The 13,650-nt window shown below is 34.4% G+C and overlaps 1 protein-coding gene across 1 annotated transcript in view; it reads left to right on the plus strand.

Annotated features, from left to right (window-relative positions):
* LOC115446528 (receptor-type guanylate cyclase gcy-28) overlaps positions 1-13,650 on the plus strand; it is a 41,758-nt gene that overhangs the window by 14,569 nt on the left and 13,539 nt on the right. Inside the window, exons 6-13 of the mRNA XM_037439426.1 lie at positions 190-325; positions 1,608-1,699; positions 3,099-3,240; positions 6,776-6,924; positions 9,751-9,927; positions 10,288-10,464; positions 11,538-11,694; positions 12,064-12,249. Of these exons, the coding sequence (XP_037295323.1) occupies positions 190-325; positions 1,608-1,699; positions 3,099-3,240; positions 6,776-6,924; positions 9,751-9,927; positions 10,288-10,464; positions 11,538-11,694; positions 12,064-12,249 (1,216 nt within the window). The remainder of the gene's footprint in view (positions 1-189; positions 326-1,607; positions 1,700-3,098; positions 3,241-6,775; positions 6,925-9,750; positions 9,928-10,287; positions 10,465-11,537; positions 11,695-12,063; positions 12,250-13,650) is intronic.

Here is a 13,650-nt window from a genome sequence, read left to right on the forward strand (position 1 = left end):
TTTCTATGGCAGTAACACGACTGTGTTACGAGTTTACAGTGTCATAAATAAGGCCCCTAATATTAAATAATTTAAACGTTGGGTATATCACAGCCGTGTAAAGAATTCGCGTCAACCTAACCATTAAATGATATTATATTTAATTAAAATTCCTGAAGTAATACTTTTGAAGACCAATTTAATGAACAGGTAAATTTTTTCATCGGTGCGTTCTATGACGGCGTGTATTTACTGGGCATGGCGTTGAATGAGACGCTGACAGAAGGCGAGGACATTAGAGACGGCCGCAACATCACCAGGCGCATGTGGGGACGAGATTTTCATGGTAAGTTGATCTTTCTGATATTATATACTAGCTTTTGCTCGTGGCTTCGCCCACGTGAAGAAGTTTTCTAGGATATTTTTTTCCGACTTACTTGATATGTATATTTATTATTTATATTATGGCCAAATTACACAAAATCATTATAATGTGTTATTCTGATTTATAACAAATATTACTGTAGAGTTCATCCAAATCCGTTCAGTAGTTTTTTCGTGAAAGAGGAACCAACATACATCCGTCCTCACAAACTTTCGCATTTACAATATTAGTAGGATGTAACAATTTATAAAAAAGGCGGGCGAATCCAAGCTGCTCAAGACTGGGATGGTTTGCCCTCACTTGGAGAAGCCCACGTCCAGCAATAGAGGGCGATAGGCTGATTGAAAGGCCTTGAAGAATTTTGGATTTTCATTACCTATTCTTAAACTTTTGAATGGGTTTGAATGGCACATAGATAAACCAAATTCTAAATTGACTATTACTTCAGGTAAAAGGTGTGCGGAAACACGAACAAACCTTGTACAATATGACTAGAAAAAAGTAATGTTTTTTATTATGCAATTATTTAATTTAAAATAAATAGCTTGTATACTAGCGCGTGCTGAGTAGTACTTCCGATACATCTAGATTTATTTCTTCCTAACCTTGTAACAGGAAATTAAATTAACGCGAGCGGAAGGATCCTTCTAAAACATGTTGGGCAATGTACGTTGTTAATAGGTTTCCTTTGTATCGAAGATGGGCACTGAAAGGGTACACAATACATGTATAATAAAGACTGATTTCTGATGTAATTTAAGGGTTCTTTTTTATTTTGGATTTGACTTTCAATGTGATTTTTTTTTTTATTTATTTGTTTATGTCTAGTGTCACATGATTTAGTATTAGTGCCGTCAGATTAGCCGCGGAGCTAATTCGAAGTCGCCCTAAGCATTTAAAGTGTTCGATTTGACTATTTTTGATTATTTAATCTTTGACTTAGCCTAGACCTAAACCAAAAGATAAGATACATTTTGACTAAGTTGGATTCAAATTGTATGCCTCTTTTTTGCAATTCGACTTTTGAAGACAAATATGGCATCAAAGTTTTTATGTGAATAATATTACTTCCAAAATTAACAGGCATTCGTTATTTTCTAAAATTCAGTTCAGTTATAGGGCACCTGTATGATAGACTTATCATTGGGATGTCTTCCCTATATTTTTTTGTTTTCTATTAGTACGTATTATCGTAAAATGGCATCTTATCTAAGGCCCTAGAGACTAATTTGGAATGTATCAGGTATTACTGGCCACGTTCGTATTGATGCCGTGGGGGACCGGGACGCCGACTACGCCATTCTCGACTTGGATCCAGTCACGGGGAAGTTTGAAGTAAGTGTATTATTATTTAAAAAAAAGTTATTTTATAGATTTGGAATTGGGAATGTTTTGTGTCGCTCACAAATGTAAAGAGGCTGGACGATAGTAAAAATGTTATTTGACAGCTTCCGTGGCACAGCTGGACATGAGCCAGCGAAATGAGATACAGATTAGATTCCTGCACTGTGACTTTTTTGTGATCTAGAAAAATCTTTAATTTATGGATGTTGTGAAACCGCAAGTCATGGTTGATACAGGCTTGATAACAGGCTTTGGTACTTTGATGTTATGGTTATACCTATTTATATGAATTAAATATTGATAATAATTGTTTCTAGGAATTACTTTTTATGTTATTGATTAACTTGTTTTAATATTTGGCAAAATACACAAAGGTATTTTGCCTATTATAGTTAGTTTCGAACATGATTTCGAAAATATAACTCGATTATGTAAAACATGATGTAACTCTATAACAGAAACGTAAAATGCTACTAGAAACCAATCTATTGGAGATCGTTCAATAGTAACGCAATTACAGCGAGAACTGGCAAATCGAGGATTCGAAGCCATTTCCTGCTTTAATTTTGATGGATAAATTGTTTCCATTCTGTTACTACCATAGGTGTTAATTGCTATTGATATAATATTTAAACAAATGTTATAGCGTAAAGGTTTGAATTTCAGAATTAACAACTCTGATTTCTTAAACTTAAATGTTTTGATAACAGCTCTACACTGCATGCTTTTTAGTGTATACCTCGTATTGAATTATTTCGATTATGATATTTCTACGAAACAATTTAGTGAGCTCAAAAACTTTTTGAATATCGTATTGTTTTTTTTAATACCACAAAAAATAATCTAGATCAGAGGTTCCCAAACTTTTTTTACTGGTTCCGATGGACCACCTGTTGGTAAATTTCTACCATGTTCCCAAAAATATGCAAGGTTTATGCGTAACAGTCGCTGAGCTTCTTAAAATATTAGCTGCGTACATTGATAGGTGAATTCAAGGCAACATTTTAGTTCTTTACTGTCAAAACCAGATACATTTTCATGGATGCAATTTGTGAACTACAAATTGTGAACCCACATTTATGGTAACGCCGACATAAACTCCCGTTGAGTCTTCCATTGACCCCTAGGGGTACACCTGGATCACTTTGGGAACAAATAGTCTAGATAACTGGCCAAGCGTCCATACAATCCGATTCTTACTGGCTTCCCTTTTAGGTTTTACTTACGTTTGTCTTAATTTATGTTCTCTTAAAATTGGCTGCGATATGTCAACTAAGGCAATTTTTTGCCTCGGGCTACCTTTTGAAACATTCTCACCCTTCACCACTGCTAGATAAAGAGGTTTCTTGTATACCTTAGTACAAGTACTAAATTAGTTATAAAATATTAGGTGGTGGCTTTCTACCACGGGTTGAACAGCAGCTATAAGCCGGTGGCAGGTAAGGCTATCCATTGGCCGGGAGGTCGTCGCGGCCCGCCGCCCGACACGCCGCGCTGCGGCTTCCTCGGGACGGATCCTATGTGTCAAGGAGGTAAGGATCTAGTGTAAAACATAGGGTGATGTTATTATATTATGTTTACAAATATCGCCTGTGAATTAAATTTATTGAATTTGTACAGTCTTACTTATAAACTTGTTTTAGCGTTTAGAATTGCTTAAATTTCTGTCAAAATCATCAGTATAATCAGTTTCCTAGTTTAAACCTTATTAAGAGAGAGGCAAGATGGCGGGTTTTGACTTACAGCTGATCGAGTCAATTGTATTTTAACTAAGCATAGCTTTACGATTTTTTTATAAGACTGAGAGTGTGCAATACGTTTGAAAGATTTTACTTAATGATTGAAATGGTTATCATCAGCCTATTTCATGTACAGGAATGTATTATAGAAGAATATCAGGAAATAAGTACTATATTAATAGCATTGTAGCATTAATTTATGAACTAAATAAATAATTAACTTTGTATAAATATTTAAATAGTTTAGATGTAATAAGTAATTAATGTTAGTTGTATTATTACTTAGATAGAAGTTGGAACAACTAAATATTTAAAAAAATACGTGCAAAGTCCTCCAAACTTATCGTTATCTCCAAGAGCTTTCTAATCAAATTTAAGTTTATCTAAGAGATTTAATCAGGTGACTTCTTCAATACAGCTTTATCCATTTTCATTTCTTACGTACAATAAAGCCTTGGGCAAATTGCTTCGCGTTTTTAATTAAATTGCGCAAACTTTACATGAAAACTTTTGGATTGGATACTCGGGGAATGCGAGAGTTTGCTGTTTGTAAACTCGTTCAACAAGCTAAATAATATATGGGATTTGTTAAACAAATCATACAATGTTTTCGCATATTATAAATCAATATATTCTATATTCTTTTTTATATCAATTAGTATAGATCAGCGATGGCGAAAAAATGGCATGTGTGCCAATAGGGGCACGTGACAAAGTAATTCGGGCACTATAGTTATATGCCAAACATTGTATATATATCTTTCTTTGGGCTTCACTTCTCTTAACATTAGGTGCAATGAAGCAACTTTGACGAGTCCCTATTAAAAAGAAACAAAACATAGTTGGGCCCTAATTTTTTTATACAAATATGAAATGAAATGAAAATGAAATAATTTATGTGACCCTGTAAAATGTTGTACATTATTTAGATTCCGTCAATATTAACTCTACCACCAGTTCAGAAAGCAGTTCTCGCCAGAGAAGAACGGGCAAGAAACTCTGGTGTTGGCACGTTAACCATTAAAGGATCGCTATCGCTGGAATAGATGCTGTTAGATATTGAATGTGTTATAAAATATATACTTGGTTTATATTTTAATTTAGAACGATTAGTAAGGCATTTTTCTGTATAATGTACCCTGTATTACTGAATCGTCCTAAAGGTTATTAATCTAATAATTTCAGTAAGGTCCTAAATAATCCTGCAGTTCTGCCATACCCTGCAGTAGACATAAACTATTACCTTCTTAAACGGGTATTATTTTCTTTCACGCTGCTTAGAGGCACAGACGGTCATAATATATTGTTTTATCGGTCTGGCGATATTTCTGACTTTAGCAGTGACCGCCGCATGCATTGCGTACAAGTGAGTATTTATCGGAGTTCATTGCATTTATGTTATCTGTATTAAGGGCAGGCGCACATACGGGGTCATTTTAACAGTGCTTTACTGCATTTACGTTATCTGTATAGTGTATTAAGGGCAGGCGCATATACACGGTCATTTTGATATTGCGTTACTAAATGAAACCACATACTCGACTTTACTTCTTCTGACGTGCCAAAAATCATTCATTAATAACGAATATTTACACCATGAATCCTGGTTTTAGTTTTCTGATTTTTTTTTAAGATTAATGCGAATTTGTCGTGTGCGTGGGTGTGTTTCTGACTGAAAGTATGTTGTCGCTGCAACGAATTCTCTTAGATTAGTAGTAGTGGCATTAGGGCGCGTAAAATTAAGAATACTTTTTATGAATATGTATTTTGTTCAAAACTTGCACTTTTTTATTTTACATCTATGGATAGGTAACGTATTGTAAAGTGTTATTTCCAAATAGATAAGTAAGTATGTGGTTTCATTTAGTAACGTAATGTCAAAATGACCCTGTACATATGGTGGACCGCAGCACGGAGAACATTTTTTCTGTCAAAGTATTATCGACATTGCCTTCATTGAAATAATAATCAAATTCAATTCAATAATAGTTTGCCGGTAAAAAAGTCTCTGCGCTGCGCTCTGTCATATATGCGCAGGCCCTTAGTTAGAATGCGTCAATGATATTCGAGAAGATGGCACTTTGTTAGTTGATATATAACTCAATTACTTGGCTGGTATGAAGTTAGTCACTTCACTCTCTCTTTACGCATGACTCATTATTATTACAGTAGACCTAAAGGTCTACTAGGGGTTAAATCCCCGAAGGGGTAGGTAGAAGAGTAACTAGTACTTTTCGCCTGTATGTTCTGTCCAATGACGTGATAGGGGGCGAGCATATCACTATATCGGACGTTAATTCCATCATTATTACCATCTTTAATATTTGGAATTCCAATGCGGAACATACGCCTCCCCAAAGATTACCCAACCAAGCTATTACAAGCATTCATTTATCATCCTTTATTCTCTGGAAACAATAGTTGTCACGCCGCTAGAGACTCTTCAACCCGGCCAAAAAGATAAGGGATTAATTATAGCAACACCTTTAGCCATATAGAGATGTACGAAATATTGTGTAAATATATTTTAGGGCAGGTTTTCAAACGCTATTGCGTATAGGCGATTTTTAGGTTCAACAATTAAAATACCGAATAAAATATAAAAAACTTTTTCTTTATGTTCAACAAGTACTTGTACTTACGACTTTAGTTTGTTGGTAACATACGACATGCAACTTGTCGTCATTCGCACACGACTTTTATATTATATAACTATTGTTAGTAATTTATTGAGTCCAACATTTACAAATATATGGAACTAACTTTGGCTGCGGCTCCACTTGCGGGAAACAGTTCGTTCGAGATAAATATTTTCCCGAAATAAAAATAGCTTATAGCACTCAGTATTAGTGAAAAAAAATCCTTTAATTAGTTCTTCAGAATATTAGGATAATCAAACAAACAAACTCTTCAGATTTCTATTAGTATATATTAGACAAAATCTCTGCTGAGTGAGATTAAAATCCCTGTAAGGGTTTGTGTAACTAAAGTTTTATGTAATTATGTTGGATTAATGAATGCCGCGTTGAGTGCAGTAATTAAACTATTTTTATTAACAATCATTTTAATGGAAACAAAGTTTGTGAAGTAATTTGCATTAAATTAAAAAAGATAGCGTTTTTGGAAAAACCTTTTATTAAAGATGATAGCGAAGTCGGATAGACTTTTTACAGAAGATTTTTAATATAAAAAGGTTCGTTGAAAATAGATTTTTTTTCTAGCATTCTTATCCCTTTTAAAATATTTCAGTTTTTATGGTCTGTTTATGAACTTTATTAATATATTCGGGATCGTAGTGCAACTTTGTAGTTAATGTATAATTTTGTAGACCATCGTAATAATTCTTATAGGCAAGCGCGTATAGACGCGGAGTTAAACAACACGGCGTGGCGCGTGCGGCCTGAAGAGGTCCTGGTAGAGGTGGGCACTGGCCTCGGCGCCAGCCCGGCGCTGCACAGCATCAATGAGGTGCTAAAGGTGAGGTAGCATAATTTATTATATATTGTATCGGAACTTTATTTATTCACTCTATATACCACACGAACAAAATAATATCAAAAATGAGAAACAAATGAACGATAAGTACAAATGGCTGTTTTATCGCTCTTGGCAAAATCATTCATCATGAGCAGTTATTCGTATTTGAAATACTGTTGTGGGAAAAGGGGTTATCGCGTTATCTCTCTTTATCAAGCACGCAGCGTTATGGCGGTGACAGCCGGTGACATCATAGTTTACTAAAATTCATTTGACAGCTACCGATTACACCAAATTTCAAAGATTTATGTTACTTATTATTGCATGGATTTAGAAAATTTGAAAAAAAAATCATTTAGATTTTTGATGACATATATGTATTTTCGATAACTATTTTTAATAATAAAAGCCAATTAATCTATTACGTTATAGTGACAAAATTAATGCCAATCAGTAATAAATTATATTTTCCAAACAACTCAAATCCAGCGTGCACATTTATTAATTTTCTCATTACATTACGTTTACTGCATCTTACAGCTACGTTTAAAGCGCGCTTAAAACACGCCATCTATATAAACCGTTACGTAAACAACATAATTAAAGCTTTAACACAATTGGTAACAAGACTATCCCTATAAACACGTTAACGCGAAATGACCAATATTTACGTTGTTTTAATTAATTAAAGGCACTGTTGTCAATTTAATAAATTGGCGTGAACGAACAAAAACAGTATTTTTATCGTATTGTTCCGGTTTGTTTCAGTTGATTACGTATGGCTTCTGTTATACACTTGCGTTACTTTTGAATGGGAATGTATTTTTCATTAGCTTTCATTTTAATTATGTTTCATGTTTTGTCAAATAGTTTTTGGGTTTTTTTATTAACCTATTTGGGAAATGGCGTGCTTTGATGTTAGTGTATTTAGACCAAGATTCTGTAGAAGTATGTTTTTATTTGTTTTTACAATGGTTTGTTAAATATTTTACGAAATAATGTGATTGAAACATCTACATATAATTGATTCTAGTCATACATTTTAGTATCATTTATACATCGTACAATAAAATAACATACATTCTTACTTCTTGTTGATATTATCAGAACAATAAAACAGACCTTTTTTTTGCTAAATAAGTAAATAGCTCATCTTACCAATGTTTATTATGAAGTAATTTTCGCTTAGTGCTTCTCCCGCGTTAACGCCCATCCTCGGCATAAACGTAGCATATAGCACTCAAAGATAATGTACAATTCAAAATAGTGTTTTTTTTTTTTAAATCGGTTAAGTAATTTTCAGTTTATCAATTACATTAAAAAAATCTCTTTATATTTGTTTAGATATAACTCTTTGCTAAGTAAATTACGTCTAAGTCATTAGATTCGTGATTTACAAAACCTCAGAAACTGCCACGTAAACGTGACAATACGAATAATCTGAATACTAAAAGGCAACAACTTTCAGTTCAATTATAAGGAATGTTTTGTTGTGATGAAGTAACATAGCCAGCTACATTAACCGCCGTAGGAAAAAAAAATGTAGCAGATTTTCTATATTTTGGAAGACATTAAGATCTACATTCACAGGTTTAAAAAAATGTACAGTCATTAAGAATATGGCCAATTTATCAAAAAAGTTTTTTGGTAGCGCATCGATCTCGTTGCTTATAAGGATCAAAAGACTGTAAGGGACCATTAGGCGTTTGTAAGAAAGTTGACTCCAATTCTTCAAGGTCGTGTAGCTTGCAAAACAAATAGAAACGTATTTAGGAACTAAAAATTTCACAAATAACAATTATTGTGCTTTTGTATTGAATTTAACGTATGTATGGAGAAAGTTTTAGCAATTTCTGACCTTAAAAGCACTAAAAAATCTAATGCTTCTACTGTGGCTTAATCCTTATAAGCAACAGGATCGATTAGCATCAAAATACTTTTTGCATAAAATGCCCGTTTACTTGTTGACTGCACATATTTTTCCAAATGTGTGAATGCAAATCTGAATGTCTTCAAATATTATGTACAGTCAAGTCTTACTTAAGTCTTAATAAAGTTTTCTTATACATCGATTAAGGTAGCTGCCCTTGTGCTCCATCTCAAAATTCCTGTATAGCATGGATAATCTCCTAAAATAAAATGATATTTAAAACCCAAAAATTTTATAATGAAGTAAATTTATAGCGACAAGGGAGCGCTTAATCCGTTATATTTTGAGCATTTCAAACAAAAACTAGATACAAAACGTGTCTAATCTGCCTCGCCGGCTGGAGGACAATCTGTGTAAATGTCATATTGGAAAACGGTAAAAAATTAAATTGACAAAACGAAAGGCACCGTTTTATAAGTTTTCACATATGAATATACGTTTTTATTGAAATAAAGTCGAAATTACGGCCAAGGTAAATTGACACCTGAAAGATTTTTTTTTAAGTTTTGTAAACGAAAATAATCAGTGATTGGGATTTGAGATCTTAAATGGTTTGCATAAGATTAGAGGTACTAAAGAATAAATTTAAAATTGAAACTTTTTTGCCTGAGATTTCAACATGAGTACCGCCACAATACTATAATAGATATGGATAATATAATTATTCATTTTAATTAGGTTTATTACAACTCTAATTAAAGGTAGTCCCCACATGTCTTGCATAACCTGATCGGGAATATAAAAATGCTCGCCAATGGTAAAACATGAAACTAATTTCAAGTACTGACAGCGTTAAACAAACAAGGGCTCGACCATAACTGGGTTTTTATTTGCCTGGTCAGGTTTCTTGGCTTAGAATTATTTGACTTTTGGTTGTATTTCTTTTTCCCACCTAGTTATCTCTCTGCTGGAGTGCTCGCGGGAGCACCACAGCGTCCACGGTGAGCGGCACTCCGTCACTAACACTCTCATCCTTTACCGTCGGACTGTACAAGGGAAACAGGGTGGCTGTCAAGAAGATACACAGGAAGAAATTGGACTTGAACAAAAAGTTGATTTGGGAGATAAAACAGGTGAGAAATGTTTGTGGAATTAAATGGGTTCTAGGTAGTTGTACAGTTTTCGCATAGTTACGTACCTATTCATTTTTTGTTTTAGATACCAACATTTTTTATTACAATGTCATTTTATAGATTAAGATTATTTTTATTATAAGTCATCGTGTAAATTAAAATTTTTCCGTACTTACGATTATTTCTCAGCTGTTCGTTAGATATAAATTTAGGTAAATGCTTCTTTTCCGGCCAGATGTGTTATTTTATATTGAAAATAAAAATTCACAAAAAAGTTTATAACAAGATCAATATATAGTTTAAGCTCCACAGATAATTACCTAAATCCTTCAAAAAATATTTTTTTTCTACAATTATTAGGCTCGCAACGTTTCCCACGAGAACACAGCGCGGTTCATCGGCGCGTGTGTGGATTGCCCTTTAGTGTTCGTGCTCACAGAGTACTGTCCTAAGGGCTCACTCAAAGACGTGTTGGCCAACGATGAGCTGCAACTCGACTGGAATTTCAGGACTTCTCTTGTACATGATATTGTGCAGGTGAGTACTAAAGTATTCTACTCGTATAATAGATTAGGAATAGACTAGTATTTGCCCGGGGCTTCACCCGCGTGCAAAAGTTACATGATCGTGCGGATAAGGCAGAGTTAGTAATCTAGATATATAAAAAAAAATATTATCCTTTTAACATCCCTCAGCATAAGCAAGAGTCAATCCGATCTTACAGCAAATATTATCTTTAGCTGTCCTCTCTGGGTATTGAAGTCGTAGTTCCAAGGAAACTATATTTTTTTTTTAATACGTGTACGCCAATGTGTCCCTACTGCACCTGATGTAAGTGTAGTGGGGTTCAATAGAATGTCGACTGACGAGAAATGTTACCCCTCGCAAGTTGACACAATTATGCCGGCCTGTTGGAACCGAATATACACAGCTTGATCCTGGAACGAGACACACTTACGTAGGCCAGTGTGGCGGGTTTTAACACGTTGTGTACTGTGGTCGCTGTCCGGGCAGATATGAAATATATCTTATCATCATAGGCGCCGAGAGGGGAGAGCAAGTAGGTGATAGTGCACCACCCTGCCCAGAAATAAATCACAAAAACTACGTCACTGAATAAAAATGGGCTCTATCGACTAAAGAGGCTTTTTTTTTTTTTTTTTTAATCTTTATTTAAGGAGCTTGGTCGTTAAAGAGGCTTTATCATGATAAAAAAAAATCGATGTAGTATAGTGCTAAGGTGCAGATGCACTTTTTTATTGTTTTAACGAGACGAGCCGTTCATCTGATGGTAAGCGATACGACCGCCCATAAACAGCAGAAACACCATCCAACACCTTGAATTACAAAGTATTGATTTGGTATTCCACTGCGCTCGCCATCCTGAGACATGAGATGTTAAGACTCATTATGTCCAGTAGTTACACTGGCTACAATGTCCTTTAAACCAAAAAACAACAGTGACTATACACAGTTGGCGGAAGAAATAGTCATTGCGGTGGTACCTACCTAGGGGGACTCTCACATATGAGAGACATACCACCAGTTAAAACCTGCACCTCCCTATAATTAATATTGTCGGCGCGCATGCGCACCACCGTCACGTGCAGGGCATGTGCTACCTGCACGGCGGGCTGGGCGCGCACGGCAAGCTGCGCTCCTCCAACTGCCTCATCGACGGCCGCTTCGTGCTCAAGATATCCGACTACGGGCTCAACACGCTCTGCACGCCCACCGACCTCATCAAAGATGACACTTATTACTATAGTAATTGAGTTTATTATCACTTGTTGGACGCTTGTTAGTGATTTTACGACTCTATATTCTTTATTGTGAAATCATTAAATTTTATAAAACTTATTGATTTCGCAAGAATAATATATAGGGTGTTCCATATTGCATTCATTTTATTATTTGGCAATGTTAGTTTTCATTCAAAGTATATATTTAAATTCAATTTTATAAAACATATTTATGACGCAAGAAAAATATACAGGGTGTTTGATATTGCTTTAATTTTATTATTTACAATTGGCAATGTTTGACATTTTTCTTATGTTTATTTAAAATACTTTATTATAATTCCCTTTAAACCTGATTTACTAGACCAGAGCTGTTGAACGTATTATTTTCTAGAATTACTATGGACAGCTCCGGAGTTGATCGCTGGTAGTATCTATCCCGGGGCAGTAGCGTCACTCAAGGGTGACGTGTACAGCTTCGGGATCATTCTGGAAGAGATCGTGGTCAGAGCTGGACCTTTCCACCACTACACGCCCACTATGTCGAACAAAGGTAAATTCTTTTTATATAAGGCGATGCGTAGGTTCTGCAAATTTGTTGCCTAAGTTGCCTTCAGCTATTACAAGTTTCGTGTAATGCACTGATTCTCACCGACAAGTTGGCAGAGTGTGCGCGGTATCTTTTAGTACCAAGTACAGTCAGTGACAAAAGTAGATGAATAAATTTGAAATTTTTCAATTGCTTTTAACTTTAAGTGGTCAATTTTTTTTTTATATTGATATACACTTCAAAGAGTTTATTTTAGATAAAGAAAAATAATATTTTGATTGAAGTTAATGTACGTATGTGTGTGTTTATTTTAAAGTTTTTTATTTATTTAGCTACAATTATGGCCAACGGCAGATTTTAAATAAAAAAGTTGATTTTCAAATAACGTATTTTGATACTGAGAAAAAAATCAATCTACGAATTCTTAATATTATCATCCAGTACTGTATGAAATGAAATTGAATTGCGTTTGAATTGTCTTGTTCATACATGATTTTAACATAACTTTTTTAGCAATTTAGGATTATTGTATGTAATTTAAATCTACGAAAGCAGCATGAAATCTGAATAGGTGTTGAATTTTTGAAATTTTAAATTCATGCTTTATAGCGAGATGGTTCTTTTCTTAATATTACGTAGAATCCAAGTAAATTGCATACTTTGACTGCATATTAGGCATGTTTTATATTTTTTAAGAACGATTTAAATGAAATACGGGGGATATTTTTAGAAAAAATTTGGTGCCTTATAAACATTTTAATTATTGAGTTACCCCTTTGACTCTTCTCTTCTTTAGATAAACAAAAATTACAAAAACGTATTTTAGTCTAAGGTGATATTTGGGTTATTGTTAATAGATATTTCTGCGTAGCTCCGATGCTACAGCGTAGCAACGTAGTGTGTATAATAACGTAGCTATTAAGCAACGGAATACCACACATTAATTGCAATGATTATAATATAATTGGATGTATTAAGGTCATACATAAAAAACAACCCATGTGTTAAAATGTTAAACTAGAATGCTTGGCTATTCTAGGATCTAGACAGCTTTTCATTAATGTTTTAGTTATTCCGTAATTGTCATCTCATGATATGCTCATGGCCATACTTACCTTCGGGTAGAACATGTCCACTTTTTCCAGGGGAAACGAAGCAGGAATTTCTTATTGGTAGTCCCAATAATTCAAATAAGTAGATGTATAAAAGTACGTAAATAAATCAAATTCGGACGGGCAGGCACTTTCCTTTTCTTTGCCTTTCCCTGAGCAAGCTCTTAGCCGGTTTGTTCGTTTAGTAATATTTTTTACGAACACGATGAAATGGCTCCATTGCACCTGATGGTAGAGGAGTGGCATTCAGATAGAGTGTGGACTAACAAAACATTATCCCTCGCCATTCGACACAATTATGCCGGCCTTTTTCTTGATT

The sequence above is a fragment of the Manduca sexta genome, chromosome 16 (genome assembly GCF_014839805.1).
Source record: "Manduca sexta isolate Smith_Timp_Sample1 chromosome 16, JHU_Msex_v1.0, whole genome shotgun sequence".
Classification (NCBI taxonomy): domain Eukaryota; kingdom Metazoa; phylum Arthropoda; class Insecta; order Lepidoptera; family Sphingidae; genus Manduca; species Manduca sexta.